The 17,268-nt window shown below is 43.7% G+C and overlaps 1 protein-coding gene across 1 annotated transcript in view; it reads right to left on the bottom strand.

Annotated features, from left to right (window-relative positions):
• LOC119401911 (adenylosuccinate synthetase) overlaps window positions 1–16,954 on the bottom strand; it is a 47,781-nt gene extending 30,827 nt beyond the window's left edge. Inside the window, exon 1 of the mRNA XM_037668924.2 lies at window positions 16,689–16,954. Within this exon, the coding sequence (XP_037524852.1) occupies window positions 16,689–16,883 (195 nt within the window). The 5' untranslated portion in view covers window positions 16,884–16,954. The remainder of the gene's footprint in view (window positions 1–16,688) is intronic.
• Window positions 16,955–17,268: the final 314 nt, after the last annotated feature.

Below are 17,268 nucleotides of genomic sequence, written 5' to 3'. Positions count from 1 at the left end.
AGGCCTTGTGTATTACGCATTACACTTAAACCTCATTATAACAAAGTTGCATTTGGCATGAAAATAACTTTGCTATATCCGAAAATTCGTTATAAGCGTATATTCGAACCACTGTATCTATTACCAAGGCTATTCTTCATTCCCTTCGTTATAACCGATAATTCGTTATATCGAGGTTTGAGTGTACAAACATTACTGTGAGGGTTACTTTCACAGAGCAACAACTGTTGATATGACAACAAGCACAGAACTGAGTGCTGATTATGGAACCATGCATTTATAACAGGCACTTCAGAAGAAACTTCCAGAGTACTAAAATATTAGCGGATACTCTGCTAGGGGCTCTCTCTACAATCTTTGCACCTATTCAACTCTGAAAAAGCCAAAAAAGACGCACCTATCATCCCCTGTCCATCATTCAGCCTACATTCACTCGCTATTTGCTGCCAATATTCACGATGAAGACTTTTGCATACTTAACAAGGTAATGTGGCCATAGTAATTGCAGCATTACCTCGTTAAGTGTTGACACATGACCAATACATTGAGGTATTGTGCATCAATACATTGCCAATACACTGCACCGCATTACCTAGTTAACATGCGCGCCAACTCAAGCAACAATGCACACTGCTAGAGCAAATTTCATGCACATTTTCATTCAGCCCACTAACAACCACGCCTCATGCCCTCGATCCTGGCAATGGCCTCTTGCGCAAGGCCAGCGGCCGAGAACAAACAATACCAACAACGGTCACAGAGGCAGGGAAGGGCTGATGCTCAGAATAGAAAACACAAGCCCACACTGAGGGGCTGGAGATTGTGCGCCTACTCTTCTTGAATCATTGCCACCACCTCCCCATACTGATCCGAGAATAAAACCTGGCAGCCACGTTTGCCAGCCCTACAATGAAGTGGAATGCAGTAGCAAGGGTGTGCCATGGAATCGCGACAGGTCAGCTGGAACAACCGTGGCACAAACTGGATGGGCACGTGTTTCACCAGATGCCCCCTTTTTTCTTTGTCGGTGCCTTCATGTTACTGTTACACTGCATGATTGACAGCTAACATCTCAACGTTTTTCAGTGCTGTGCGCTGCTGAAAAATGGCATGCGCACGGGACTTATCACAAAGAGTTACATGTAAGATGTGGTTCTTTTATTGCGAAGTTTTAGAGGCACAAGTGTCTGTCCTCAGCTGGGTGGCCTCAGTGTTGTGTGTAGCTTGAAAATAACAGAAAACTTAAACATATGACAGATATGTGCTATTATAAGTCGAGCATATTCCCATGTCAGTAAAAAACAATGAAGACTTATTTCACCGCTGTAAAATGGTAAGCAATGGAAAGATTACATCAAGCAGAAAAAGTTACAAAGACCCGATTTAAATCTGCAATACCAGAAAGTTCCTCATAAGATGAGCTAGTAACATAATCCACAATAATTCAGCTGAAGGTGCTACTGAAGTAATGATTTTGGTCAAGTTGGGTCTATTGGCGCAAAAGTGACCAAGGCTATGTTGTGCCAGTCACGTGAGTCAGGACATACGGAATACTGTGAATTATGTAACATGGCTGCTAGGCGGGCCTAAGATTAATCACTGTATCAATGTGCAAAAATATATCTATATAAGTTAAAATCATGGCAATGACACGTGGTGTGGCTTATGGGTATGGAATGTGTCGAATGATCATATACAACGTAAAGATATGCACCTAGCATTCCTGCCTCGCCATTGTCCTTGTGCCCAAGGGGCTGAGGAAAGTGCTCTATTTAAATTAACCGTCACTACAGCTATAGCCTCTCAAGAGGTCATGCTACAGGTCAGCGTGCCATATCACAGAGCAATAATATTTTGCTAGTCTAGTAAGTGCTGCATGTGCTGCAGTACTTCAAGCTCATTTAAAAGTTTGTTTCATCTAAAGAACTGATAACGTCTGTCAGAGGTACCAGCTCTTTATCTACTAAAATTAACATGGGGAGAAATGGCACATGTAACTTGTACAGCATGTGAAAGTCCCTATGTGCTCTGATATATGGACATGCTTTTGTCTATGTGTTTTGACATATGGACATGTAATTAAAATTTATTATATGACTAGCAGCTCATGGCATTCATTGCACGTTTGTTGTTCCTCTTCTGTACTCCGTGATAAGTAAATGTCCATGATATGCACATGTTCCATTCAAAGTTGACATAGAACAACCTCGATGAAATGTTCCTGGCAATTCCATTCATCAAGGACAGGTTTAAAGAGGTGAAGCTGATTGTAATCTTTCAACTATCATTCACCTAGCCAGTAAGAGGCTAGTGCTTTGAAAACAGCTTGAATCTCTTCTCTAACAGGTATAGGAACTTCCAAAATACTTAAGGTACTTTGCCATTGCTACATAATGATTTGCTATTTCATTTCCGGGGATTTCAACATGGCTTGGGACCTAGCAGAAATGAATTGCCTAGTCTTCACTTAGTTGTCATAGTAAGTTTAGGACGTCGTCTACAATCGGTTCGAGCTGACACTACATATTGAGAGCCCGATTGCACTTAAAGCCTGTCTCAAATACTGCTTTTCTTGTGCTCAGCGTTTATGGCCTTTTATACCACTACTTAAAATGCGAATCTGTTGCGACCACTGACAGCTGCTGTAGGGAAACTGAAGGAACATTTTTGGGCCACGTGACAGGCCTAATTTAAGATAGGCTGTGGCTAGGGTTATGTCCAGACGTAACTGTAGTCACCACTATCGTTACGTCCAGATTAAAGTCCCCAGGGAAAAATCTAGGGACTTTAGTCCAGATGTGGTTTTCCACAAACGTGAGTACATTATTTTCCTGTTGCTCAGTGAAGGCCCTCTGCGCCCTTCAGGCGCGGAAAACTAATCGTGGTTTCACCCTCGCTTCGCGAGTGCGGCCATTTCGCTAACGCTCAATGGCCGGTTAGCAGGGTCTCCGTCACGCGCTACTGGCCGCTGTCGTGGCCAGGCGCCTGTCCCGAAGGGGCAGGCGCCTGTCCGTGCCAGCGTCCGTGGTGCGCCCGTGTCACTGGGGCGCACGTAACCCACGAGCCGTTTCGCGCTTCTCAGTCTGGTAACAGACTAATGCAACACCAAACAATACCCTGCCGGAAAAAAAAAAAAAAAAAAAAAAAAAGAAAAAAAAAAGGAAAAAGAAAAAGGGACGAGACAGCAGCGAGGTTCGAACCAATGTCCTCACAGTTTCGAGCACGACACGTTAACCGCTGCGCCACTAGGGCCAATCGGTTCGGTAGGTTTAACGGGCTGCATTTGTATTGTCACGCTGGACGTAACTTTAAGACTCGTTATTCTTACGTCCAGACGTAACTGCAACGGCTCTTATCGTTACGTCTAGACGTAACGCTAGACACTGCCTTTAAGATAACATAGATGTACAGAAGCTTGCATGAAAAATTTGTCTTGAAAGGAGAATAAAAAGAGTCGTGAAAGGGTAGCGAAAATGTTCTTATACGTAAAGTGGAGAAAAAAAGAAAGCTATCACCACCACTTGCCGGTGATGAGAGACTTCAAATGTATGGCTCCTTGGGATGAGCCTCGAAATAAAATAGTGGCTGCCCGTGATGCTGTATGCTGTATATCATAGCAGCTAACTAGGAGACACATACATGGTCCGCTCAGATGATGTTTCGAGGCTAGTAACAGGACAGTTATGCAACTATAAACCATGCCAATTTCGCGGAGGGTGCTCCAGTGACATACACTACTTATACGTTACTCCAGTATACACTACTGATATACACTACTTATAACCAACCTAGCCAAAGTCAGAATTGTAATGGCCGACCTTTAAACGTTTTGTTTAAAGGTCCGCAATTATGTATTTGCAATTCGTAACGAAGACGCATCAATCTTGTGTCCCTCCATTCCTGTTAACACATGCGGAAGCCAACAAAGAGATAATTGATCATCAATGGATTGCACGACCGCATGAACACAAAGAACTCAAATGACGCCGTTCATGGTGAGTCATATTTCAGGAAATTTGCAGCGCATTCCATACAAGAAGAACAGAAAGAAAAGGACGGGTGCCTTTGTTCCCGCGAGTTCCACTGCAAATTTCTTCATATGACTCACTGTCAACCAGCTGAAAGCGACAGTCTACTCAGACAAAGATTGTACGTCTTTGCTCCCAAGTCAGACGCGACACACTCGACACTTTCCGGAAGAGACTTTATCAGTTGATTAAGTGAGCCATCGTGCATTGCTCGAGCTTGTGATGCGATCAGAGTTATCTCAGACTCAGCAGACCGAAATGCTCAAGGAGGGCAGAGTTTGTTTCATTTTCTTGAGCTCCTACCCTAAAGGGCAACAAACTGATGTTTTTAGGTGTCTGTTTCCACGAGGCACGCCAAGAGCTGTCCAAAAAAACAGGATACCACCGCTGTGCCATTGGTGTCGGCTGTTTACATAGTTTAAAGTCAGTAATACAGAGCAAATCTCTGCAAGTACAATTACATGCAATATAGTACAATCAGCACAGCTTGCACTGTGATAAAAGTCAGTAAGACACATAACTACGCAAGTACATTTATGTGCAATATGAAATGGGCAAACATCATAGTGTCGTGTGGTCGTGAACAGTAAGCTACATAGTTTCCAATGTCAGGACTATCCCTTTCCAGTGGTATTGTGTTGCATTCACTGGTGGTCCAAGGGGAAAAAAAAGGGAGTACACGAAATGATTAGCATAAGTGAAGAACGTTCAAGAATGTCAGCAAGTCAAAGCTGAACATTCTGACAGATTTGCCTGTCTCGTTGGGTTAATTAACTAAGACTTTCAAAGGCCTCCAACAAATGGGTTTATTTCCAGACGTTCCGGAATCAACTCGATTCCTTCTTCAGGGGGAGTGACAGCAGGGGTGTCGAGGTGCAACTTTTAACTTCTTTCACGAACCAGCTGGGAAGAAGGAGAGAAGGCACGTTTTCTTTGGTGTTGAGAGTGTTGAGGGGGTTGTGGTTGCTGCGGTGGCGTGGGCTTGATGGGCTGGGGGCAGCTGGGAATGGCTTAGTTCACTCGCAACTCTGTTTGCGCTGATTTTCTTGCTGCCTGATTTTCTGTTAGCCTGTGAATGTCCGTGGAACCTGCCGTCAGTGCACATTGGTTGGGCCCTTTTGAAAGTCTTAATGTCACTAAGTGTATGCTTAGTTTGTCTAGAAAATATGGGCGTTGACAAGTTTTCATGCAGATTAAAGTTTCTATTGACAACACAGAGAAATAATAGCAACACAAACCAGCATGGGGTTGGCTCAGTCAGTCAGATGAAGATTAAAAAGAAAAAAAAAATTACGGGGTCTCGCGTGCCAAAACCACAATACCGGAGTGCCGCAATTTGTGGAGCGGTTGAAATACATATTATCAAGCTTTTATGATTCGTTGCACCAATACAATAATGCATCTTGGCTTTTATGTCTACAAGCATAAGTAAGTACATTTTCAGGTTCTTTGTACAACAACGCAATTTCTACGCTGCTGTTTACATCATTTCATTTCCCATAACTTTTATGAAGTGCCCTTACAACTGAGGTGGAGGCAGAAACAAGTATAACTTCATTTTGAAGCAGAACTGAGCACGTGAAAGTCAGTGCCAGTAAAGAAATAACTCAATATAGTTAACCACGAAATTAATTAAAGTGCGCAGACATTGCGTTCACTGGCTACGTCCACTCACTTTGCCCTAGTTGGCTTTCTGGCCTTGACTGAACCATTCAGCAGGCATGTGTTAAATATATGTAAAAAAGAAAGTTAAGAATTATTTGCCTGTACAGAATGAAACCTTGGCCTGCATAGCAGTGAGAGACTATCTTTCCTCGATTTTAGATTGAAGCAGCATAAACAACAAAGACAAAGTTAGACTGACACAACGGTCTGTTGTTTGCGCTGCTTCTGTCTAAAGCGGAGCCGTACGAACTAGCCCAGTTGTCGACCTTTCCATATCTTCCCTCGGTGTCATGTCAAAAGTTTCGCGAAAGGGCTATAATACACGACAGTGAAAGAGTGACATGCAGATGGTCTGGCTGCATTTGCCTATCACATTCCCACCACGTGGTCACCGAGCATGACTTAATAACTGTTGAGGTTTAACGTCCCAAAACCATGATTTGATATCATGAGACACCGTAGTGGAGGGCTCTGGAAATTTTGACCATCTGGTGATCTTTACCGTGCACCTAAGATTGTCTGACAGGCTCCAATGTTGGCAGGACAAAAGAACGAAAGGGCAAGCTTTCGCTTGCCCTTTCCTTTTAGAACATGACTGGGCGACAGTAAAAAATTAACAAAGGCAGCTATGAAAAGAGACGTTGCTGCCCATGATAGTGTCAGGGGACTTTGTCAACATACCATGTCTTACAAAACAAATGGTTTCAGGAAGTCATGAAGGTGACATTACGATTTAAGCTCTCCGTAACATACTTAGTAAAGTGCCCTAGATCTTGTCTGTAGTCAGATGTACAGCAGTATATTCAAAAGCGCTTAAATAGTTATTATAATTTCGTAATCACTGTCCTTGTAATTGCTATCATGGACACAAAAATTGAAAAGGAACTAGAAAGTAATTTTAAAAATGTGTGCATATGAGTTCAACAGTGTTAGCATAAATTCTCTTGCATTAACTTAGGCAATCATTATATAGTGAATGCTGGCATAATTCAGACTGAAAAACTGTTAGTTTAATAAGGGTTAAGGAGTGTAGATCGAGGGAACGGCCATGTCTCCTGTTTCCAGGGCGCGCAGCTTACTAGATGTCACACATATAAACGCTGCAGTTCGTTGTCACCTGCTCCTGGTACCACCATGGCTGGGAATCAAACCCGTGCCCTTATACTCAAGCTCTTCCATTTAAACTTGATAAGGGCTGTTTCTCGCACGTGATGCAATACTCAAGAAGGAAGTCAGGCTGCAAATATTTCAGCCAAGCAAAGTGTTGCATCCAGTCTGCGACGCCGTAGGCCGGCACAGACTGCAATTGCATGCTGGCACGTTCGCATTGTGCAACATCTGACTGACCCTCCAACACATTTACTGACACACGACATAGATACCGGCAAGCTCTTTGGTCACGATCTTGGCAAGTTTGGGTGATAGCAGCAGAGGCAACAAGGAACTGCAACAGTGTGCGATAGGAGCGCTGCAGCGGCTACGTCAGCCAAATCGGAGAATTCGCAAAACCTTGACCGACGTTCATCTGCTGAGCCACAACTGGCATATACTCTCAGTTTACAGGCCCATCCTGCAATGACCGATATACGCATTGTAAAAGCGTGTCTGCGTTAACCCGGGCGGGGACTCTGTTCAGTAAAAATTGGTATGATGCAACGATCAGAGTGAATGCTGGGCAGGAAACTTAGCAGTCGGGCTTCTTTATGAACATTTAGACTAAATGGTAGGGGTGTGCGAATAGTGAATTTCTGAACCGAATCGAATACGAATTGAATAGTGATAACACCGAACTGAATACAAATCGAATACTATTCGAATAGTAAGGCAGCCATTTTCAAAGCAGCTCTAGAATAGCAATGTAACCATTTTTGAAACAGCCCAAGAACTCCACATTTCATTTGAAACAGATATTCACAACCTTTAACAAAGGAACATTGTGATTACTTTTAATCAACAAAAAGATACAATTATGTAAACTTAGGCAAGCTTCTATAAAGCTGCCATTAGAGCATGCATTAGAAATATTTAACTGCAGGTTGAAATACAGCAGTGACCACCTAATTCAAGGTGGCACTTTGTGAACAAATTTTAACTAAAACCAATATATAAACATTCAACAATATTCATGAGTCAACAACATCATGAGTTTCATGATGAAGACATTGGATTGATTACTCTGTCACTCTGTGCCCCTCTCTGTCCCAATGTTTCGTTACTTTGATGTTTTTTTCATCGGTGCTTATTTTTTGAAAAATGTTTGGTATTTCTAATATGCACTATTCGACTTGAGTACCGAATCGAATACAACGCTATTCGATTTGTTGTTCAAAATTTTCGAATATTCACACACCCCTACTAAATGGTGAAAGCCGAAACAATTGTTGATGTACAGACCACCTTTCAAGAAATGTTCCTTGTCAAAAGATACAAAATGTGCCATAAGAGTTGTACGAGTGTGCAACACCTCAGCTATGAGAGCCGAGCATGGCAAACCACTATTACCGTCGTGCTGAAACTCGAGGTTACTGTGTCACATGGTTCCCGCCTTGAGCATTATCAGCAAAGACGGGTCAAAGAATGCACGTGAAACTTGGGAAGCGTTCCAGATCGCAACACACAGCAAAGCCTCCTGGATGAGTGAGACCTCAGTACTAGCAGATAAACAGATGATGTTTTTAGAGTGCGGGCACGTTTTCTTGTCTTCAGTATCAGTAGGGATCCGTTGAATCCCTTATCTTCTCGTTTTGGTTTGTTTGCCTTGTTTCTGGATTGGCCCGGCACAAGCTGACGCACGCGCTGGGAACTGGAGGTCAGGAGACCAACTTTCAAAAACATTCAAATGAAAGTCCAATGCCCGTCTCTCCCTATTCTTTCTGTTTGTGTTTATTTGCTGACATCTTCACCCTACACATTGTCGCAATGTCGAAATCAAGAGGAACTGATCAAGAGGAACAACTGCAAGCTTGTCCTTTTTCTTTGAATACATACCACGCACTGCTGACTACTACTTTGTCTTTGTGCCTCCTGTAAAAGCTTATGCATGTTTGCACCGTCCTCGCCTTCATTGCAGCATAGACACAGCAACATGATGAACCAACTTGCCCAGTTCAGCAACGTTGCAGTCTTATTCAATACAGTGCCTGTCCACGATCCTTATTTCTTCCACTGAACCTCAGCTAGAATATAGGTCGCAACCAAAACAGCTACTTAAAGGCTGTAGGAGATAACTACCTGTCAAAACAGCTTCACTAAATGAAAAAATAAGACGGATAACAATGACTCAAAGAAACAGACAATGCTTGCTTGTCAAGCGCATGCCTCATCATTCAAACCACTGTTGTGGTGCCAAGTGGAAGCAAAACAAGTTGCCATGCTAACGTTTATAATCTGTCTGACCATCGGCTGAAGCTTTCGTTACCTTATCTGAGGATTTATAACCTGTACAGACACTACCCAGAAGATATGTAAAAGCTCTGTTCAATTTCTTTTATTAAGAAAGGATGTGAATGTATAGTCTTCGCACAATGGAATGCTACGCCTGCCAAAGCACGATTTTCTTTTCCAAATCATTTGCATGATTCCAAAAGGAGAGAGGACAAGGCTGTACAGCACGAGAGTAGCTTGTTTCATTAATCAATCAGAATACATTTCATGACAGATAGAAACAGGCCATTGTTTTCATGCAGGTAAGGCACTAGCATTCCTTAGAAGGCTAAAACCCATGCGTCAGCGGTACATAAAATGGCTAAGTCACGGCACAAGAAAATTAAGAGTTGAAAAAGGTGACACAATTTGAGATGGTGCATAGTGAAAGAATCAACAAGCACTGCGTGTACAAGATGATTAGCAATGATGAAGCTCAGAGTTTCTTGGAAAGGCTGTAGGAACCAAGCAATTTTACGAAATTGCCATTGTAGAAAAACTTTGCTCCAATGTTTTGCGGAGCAATGACGACAAGCACACCGATCAAAACAGCATTTTCGTCACATATGTGCTTTAGCTCAATAATCAGCTGCATTATATTTTTTGAAAAGTGCCCCGACTATTTTTGAAGCTTGGAAGAGAACGAGTCCTTGAGAATATCAGAGTTAATTACTAACGAGGCAATGCTAATGTGCTCTCGCTGACTCAACCAAACAAGTACTCGTCTAATAGTTCGAGCAACACGAACTCTAACCCTGGCCTGCCATCACTATTAGTAATTACTGCTACTAGTAAGTTACTAGAAGGATATCACCTAAAAAGAAGAGGTGGGGGTGGGGTGCATTAATGAACCTTCTGTCACTCTACACTCAAATGAATACATATATCTCAACACATATGTCATTTACTCATTCTTTTGTCATACTCTTTTCTTGTGTTTTCATTCAATGCATACGTGCATGTGCGTACTGTATATATATCTTTAATGACAATGTTTTGAATAAACAGCTGAAAGTTGCGCTTGTCCCATGTGTAACTTTTTTGAGTCGTGTCTTTTTTTCTGCGCTCAATAATACTGTTAATACTGTCGCTACTACTAGCTTACCACTGCGAAATCTGCCGTGTGTGCACTTTTCATGATATCTTTTCCCGTCCTTTCTTTCGCAATAAACTTATTTTACCTCCAGATTATGTACAATTTAACTGCTTTTCACCGGTCATTTCTACCATGCACATCCTAAGAGTGGAATCTCTTTCCTGTGCAGCAGGTCAGTCATAAAGCTTTACTATTGTTACTGGGAGGAATGGCTTCTGTGAACTCATAGGTTCTTGCTGTGACCCAGACCTGTAGTTTTGGAACAAACCTGGCCATCAGAGTCTCCCAGTTTTATGAGCCTGCAAACTTACACTGCTGCCATAACAAATAACAATCATGTGAAATAGTCACTGGCTAGTATTGTATAACTTAGCCATTTATACTGTATATCACTTCATCTTACTTATATGTGTTTAACTGCCTCATAGATTTTTCAGCTGACATTATACACACAAGCTACTTACTCGTGTGCTGCTTTTTACTCCTTAAATATTTGTACTCGTTTAACCCCTCCCCTCTGTCACCCCTTCAGTCTCAAAGGTATAACAAATTAATAGATAAATAGTACACCAAGAATTCCACAAGTTGTGCTGGCTTCTGCCGTGAAAATTTTGGACGTGTAATTTAGAGTCAAAGACAGAGCAGGAAAAAAAAAAATAAAGCAGGATTCATGTCCAAAACCATTGCTAAACGTCATTCACAGAACGAAGAGTTGCAGCATTGGAACTCTCCTCAGGCAACCCTGGCAATTAGGCCATCACATGAGAACTGTTCACAGTTAATGCTTTCAGAGGAACTGAACAACGCTACAATCTCTTATTACACAAGTTCCTCTCCGTGAAAGCAGACGCTGGCAGTTAACATTCGCGGAGCCACGCCTGCTTCGGGACAGCTCACCAAACATTTCGCGAAATCGACAGGTGCTCACACACAACAGGTGCAACGGCTGACTTGGCTAAGAGAGGACAAAAATATTCCAGCTCCACGGGGGTGCAGTCGGGGGCAAGTGAGCACAAGCATTCAAGTTGCGCAACCGAACCGGCTGCCTAAACCGCACACCCCTGCAACCAAGCCCAACAACGTTAGAGGCTGAGTGCCTGGCACCCGTACCGGACGTCCAGCGAGCTGAACTGCGGGTCCATTTGAACCGAAAACAAAAGCCAGGCAGAACATTTCCAGACGCCCTGGAAAGATTCCAAGTGGGAGAGTTGACGAGACCGCCTGCCCTTTTGTTACTGCTGACGCCGGTGGGAAAGACCCCTCGAAAACCGCATCAGCAAAAGTAGCTTCCTTTCGCCCGTGAGAAAGGCTTTGAATGCTGGCAGCTGCTCGTCGTAGCTACATTATCTTGGATGAGCAAATGCGCCGGATGCGAAGATAAGGCTTCACCCCTCAGGCTTTTGTTGGTAAACACCGCCAGCTGAGTAAAGCAGTCTGCCATGTGCTAACGTTTATTCAGTGCCGCCTAGCTCTGTCCTTTTTTGCATCTTCTGTTGTTCATGCCATTTTTACTCCCCACTGTGTTCAAATGTTTACGACCTTGCTTGCTGAGCAGCCAGGCACATTTGAGAAAGCCATTTAGGACATTAAAGTGAAACAATGAATCTGTTTAGGCTAATAAATTTTACTCCCAAAACTCTAATGCCATTAATTTCACCATCAAAGTTTTATTAATAGTGGAGACAACCAGGGACAAAATTTTATTTAAAAATTACGCGTCAAAATCTCCGCACGTGACATCACAGATTTCAAAATTTATTTCGTATTTTGGCGACACAGGCTCAATGAAATTTCCTGAAAGTTGGTATGTTAAGTCTATAGCCCCCTCAGGGGACAATGCACTTAATTTTTACGAATTAGGCGCTACCTACGACCTTGTAGACGGTGTCAAAATCTATGACGTCATGCTGTTTGGTGTAGGAATTGCAAAGCGGTGTCGCCACCCGCATTTTCTTTTTGCACGTTTTCTCGCTTGCCAAGCGTCTTCTCATGGCAAGCTTGGCTATTTTAGAATTGTGAAAGAGTAATTTATTATTATGAGAAAAATCACTTTTCTCTTTGTGTCTCTTTAAGCTGACCTGGGTAACGCTGCACATGAAGCTACATATTAGAGGCTGTCTATTCAAATGCGCAACCTACTTCCTATGCAGTGACTTCATTCTTTCTTTGTCACATTACCATTGCCAATGTCCCACCGGATATGATGTCAAATTCAATAGCAGACAAGTGCCAAGTTTCACAGGTGCATTGTAGCGCTTGCCACAAGGTAACTGAACCCTAAGAAGCACGAATGATAAGGTCGCAGAAAAACCCAGCAGTTCAGCATTACTGTTAACAATCCCAGCTGTTGGCCTGTTTAGCTTTTGCAACAAGCTGTTTTTGTGCCTTTTGCCGCATCTTGCTGCTATCGTTGGGCTGTCACTCTGGTAACGTCAAGACTAGCTTGAAATTATGTGGGGGGCGGGGGGACCTCTCTCCTGTTGGCCATAACACTAAGGCTCTGTTTTAGTGGTCTTATGGGTTTACAAACTTGTGCAGATGGACATGTGGGTTTTGCTCTAATGAAATCCCTCCTGGTCTCACTACCTATGTGTTGCCCCTTTATGCTCAGCATGAAAACGATACGGCCACTAGAAATACCGATTTTAGAGTCCAGCATTGCAGTAGCGGTAGAATTAAGTTTTAATGCTTTCATTCTCAAACACAACTTCACATAAAGAACAAACAGAATGACCTGTACACAATCTTTTCCCACCATAGACAGCAGCACAGCTATCCAAGAAAGAAAAGAAGCTGAGATAAACCTTATTAGAACAGTCAATAATATTGAACTGCTTTTTCAAACTATTCAGAACTTGAGACTCTCTCCAGCATGCGCACGCACGCGCACGCACACACACGCACACACTTTAGGTTACGCATTAAGTTTCTCCCTCTTAAATTTGAGGCGTCAAAACAGCATAGTATATATTATATGCCAGGTATTGCAGGGTTGAATATATGCTTGACAACTGTTGCAAGCACTGCAGAAGCATTTGGCGGACGTTGAACTAGGCAATAGCAGCTATAGAGGTTGTGTTATGCCGACAGCTTTTGAGACTATCCTGGTAAACGCACTGACATGTCAGAGGCTGAAATGAACAGATAAAAGGCTACTGCTGAAAAAGAACAATTTACAAGATCAAGAATGTGAATTGCGCTATCAGACGTGTCCCACAGACATGAATTGCAATAAAGCTAGAGTAGTTCGTTGAACTCTTTCATTAGCGCACAAGTCAGTGCCTCCTACTATCCTCATTACACTGTCGTTCGCTGACCTAATGGCCGCTGATAACAGAGGCTGTCAATGCATTGCATGCGATGAATTGTCGCGTTTCATGCCTAGCATGTCAGAGCTGCCGGATCATTTCCATGCTGCTTCTCTAATCTTTATTAAGACAATGTGACAGCACACTCATTCAAATTTAATCAGACAAGTCAGAAGTAGGTTAGAGGAGCCCTTCAAGGTGCTGCAATGACCTCAGTTCGTTGCTAACAATTGCATTTTGACTTGTGACAAGAGGTCTTGCCATAAGTGATCACAACTGTACTATGACACAAGGTCCCGAAGAGACTGATGGCCAGTTGACATTCTATCAGTGCTCTTATAAGTTAATTAGGTTTCCAAAACAATATATTTTCCGCACTGACCGTGTTATCCATGTCTATCATGTAGGAAAACTGACCATTCCGACAGTTAAAGAACTAAGAGAGTTTTCAGAGGTTACGAAACCAACCCTCTCCAGCTCCAGCTAGACAATTACAGCAACCGCCAAACAACAGTTCTTTTCCTCTTCCACAGTTTTAATGAACATACCCGCCACAATGGTATAGTGGTTACGGTGCTCGACTGCTGACCCGAAGGTCGCGGGATCGAATCCCAGCCATGGCACTTGCATTTCGATGGAGACAAAATGCTTGAGGCCTGTTTACTTACCGAAGCCCTTCACTATGGTGTCCCTCATAATTATTTCGTGGTTCCAGGATGTAAAAGCCCCACAATTATAAAGCTTAGCAAACAATCGCTGACTACTACTAAGCAGCACACAGGTAGCCTGCGGTCCAAGGACAATTTGTGTTTTTAACAGCCGAGCACGGCCAACATTGGCAACTATAACTTAACACTATTCCAATGTGATTTCATCCTGTATTCGCTAATAGCCCTCCCCCAAATCCTCGAACCAGTAAAAAATTATCGGGCCACGCCCATTTCGCCTATCACTCACATGGTGACTGGAAATCACAGAAAGCTGTGATATGAAAATTATGAGCACTAACACTATGGAAAATTATGTCAAAGAAACTTTGAAAATCTGTGGAATAGCGAAAAAGTGTCCCCACCCCAAAACAGAATAAAAATTGCGGTGAATTCCGTTCTGAAAGAAAAAAAAAGAAAACACATTTATGACCATTACGTGACCACAAGAAATACGATCACGTGCAAATTCACTCTTGCAAACCGGATACAAGTAACCAGCGCTGGAACAATCGGCAAGAACCCAATCTTATGTTAACTCGTTTAGAATGGGGCACTCTCCAGCTATTCCAAAAGTTTCAGCTTTCTTTGGGATATTAGTATGCTGTTCAGCATACTAAAGCAATGGGTGTTTTTGCAGCTTTCAATGTACCCCCCTTCCCCCACCCCTTGTGATAAACAACTGCAATGGGTATGGCACGTATGATTTCGAACAATCCGGGAGTATTACTGGCCGATACGGAACAGAAACAAGTGGATTAGTTTTAAGTCATCGTATCTCGTCTGCATTCCCCTGGGATGACCCTGTGAATGTGAACACGTAGTTGTGGCTGAACACAAGAAGTGCATTGAAGACAATGCATTGCTCTTGTTTGTTGCATGTTCTAGCACGGATTTCACCATGTGGAAGATGGAGTAACTCTCTCCCAACGTAGCTGCTGAGTGTAAGTAACATTGTATACCAGTACCTCACCAAATTTTTGCAGCCTTGTAAATCCAGAGGTGGCCGAGAGGCATTGGGAAAGAGTGCTCACTGAGCAGCTTCTTATTATAGAAGAGTAAAAGAGGTGTTTTATCAAGCAGCTCCTCATCGCAGAGGAGTCTTCGTGGAGCGAGACGAAAGACGTTTTCTCGCTGCTTCATTGACTCCTGCTGTCCTTCGTCACCTCCAAAGCACTGCACCACTGATGTAGATTGTCAGCCACATTCACAAAACCTGGAGTAGTGGATATGCGACCAACATCCAATGCCACATTGTTCGTTCAATCGTCAGTGCAGTGTATGGCCACTAGGCACATTTAAATGGGAACCTACTGCCAAAGACTAAACGACCATATTAGGTGTTCTGAATGTCCATTCTTGGATGGACTCAAAATACTTTTTTGACAGCACAGTTCCCATCCTTGTCCTGAGCAGACACTACGAACAGAAAAAGAGCGCCAATTTTTGGCCTATCGCACACTGGGATCTTCGGCGCCAGGCGCAGATACGGCTAATCTTTCACCGAAAGGCAGTCATCCTGTCAAGACAATCGCTATGGCAACAACAGGATGCCCCCGCGCTCTACTTACAAACTATCTTCACCCGGTCTGACACACTTTACTCCTTATTTTATCTCTTCTCGATACATCAAAGAGAGGGGGCGGTCCATTCGCCTGTACCAAATCTGGTGGACCGATAACATGTGTTCCCGCGAGGGAGCGTGCCGGCCCAAATCAAGGTCACGCGAATGAGACTTCGGCAATCGCGATCGCTACACGACTATAGATACGAAAATCGCAAGAACTAACACGTTGGGATTTTGAAATTGTAGCCCCAAATCGTGAAAACGAGACCAGAATGTGCCGCGAGTAACACCAATAAACAAGAATAACAAAAAAAGAGTTCAGGCAAACGATACCGGCACTTCACTTTCTCCATTCGCGGCGAGCTTCACGGCAGAATCGCGGTCTCGAGTTCCCACCGAAGTGCCCACCTCTCGCATTTCGAGAATATCAAGCTTGTTGTGGCTGAAATACGTTACGAGATTCGGATCTACGAGTTGAAACGGGCGCGAAGTGACGAAAATGTCACAAGCAACCGTTTTGCTCACTACATGCCGGCTATGTGTTCGCGCGGTTGCATGGTTATGTATGTTACGCCTCGGTCCAAGACAAAACCCACCCACTGGAGAAAGCGAGAAACCACAATGCTGTCCGAAACGACGCATTATGAAACAGTGGAAGCTGTACTACGAGGTGTGACGTTGAGGTAGGCCGCTTCGGTGTTTTTCCACCTGCACCGCGAGCACACCGCTTGCGCTGGCACGGTTACCGCGAGAAGGGAAATTCGCCGCATCCGGGGAACTCGCGTAACACGTGTATCGGAATGAACGTTACATCCAGAAACATGAGAGACGAAGTGGCGGGCAAAAGGCAGGACCGGGTGTAGATGCACAAGCGTCAAAATTCGTGTTTCTTACCTGACACCGGCACACGATCTGAGCCTCGCTTGCTAGGAGATCGACGATCTTGCCCTTGCCTTCATCGCCCCATTGGGCTCCCAGGACTACGTTGGCCCGGCTCTTGGGCTCGGGCGGTGCCCGGTGGAAGGCGTCCGGCAAGTCGGCACCGCCGTTGACGCCGTTGGGACAACCGAAATTGATGTAACCCGACATGCTGCCCTCGCGGACCGCTCAGTGCGCGCTGGCGTGTAGGGCCTAGCTGCAGCTAGCTGCTCGTCTAGCAGCCGATCGCCGTAGTGGCCGTAGCGCGCTTTTCGGCCGCTAGAAGGCGCGGAGCGCGTATACGGCAAATGGATGGCGCGGGCCCCTTGAAAAAGTGTAGCCGTAACACTTTAGGCAAAACTTGTGCTATAAAAACGTACCCATTTGCAGATACAAAAAATATGAAGTGATTATTCGTTGCGCTCTCTAGTAGGCTACTTTAGAGCTATATTTTACAACAAATAATCAGTAGTTGCGTAATGTTTTACAGAAAACGAAGACGATCGAGATGGTGCGTTCACTGCTAAATTCTAAAATTTCTGCGCGGAGTTGCGAG

The sequence above is a fragment of the Rhipicephalus sanguineus genome, chromosome 8, assembly GCF_013339695.2.
Source record: "Rhipicephalus sanguineus isolate Rsan-2018 chromosome 8, BIME_Rsan_1.4, whole genome shotgun sequence".
Taxonomy (NCBI): domain Eukaryota; kingdom Metazoa; phylum Arthropoda; class Arachnida; order Ixodida; family Ixodidae; genus Rhipicephalus; species Rhipicephalus sanguineus.
Note: the sequence above shows the minus strand (reverse complement) of the source record. Positions and strands in the feature narration are given on the sequence as shown.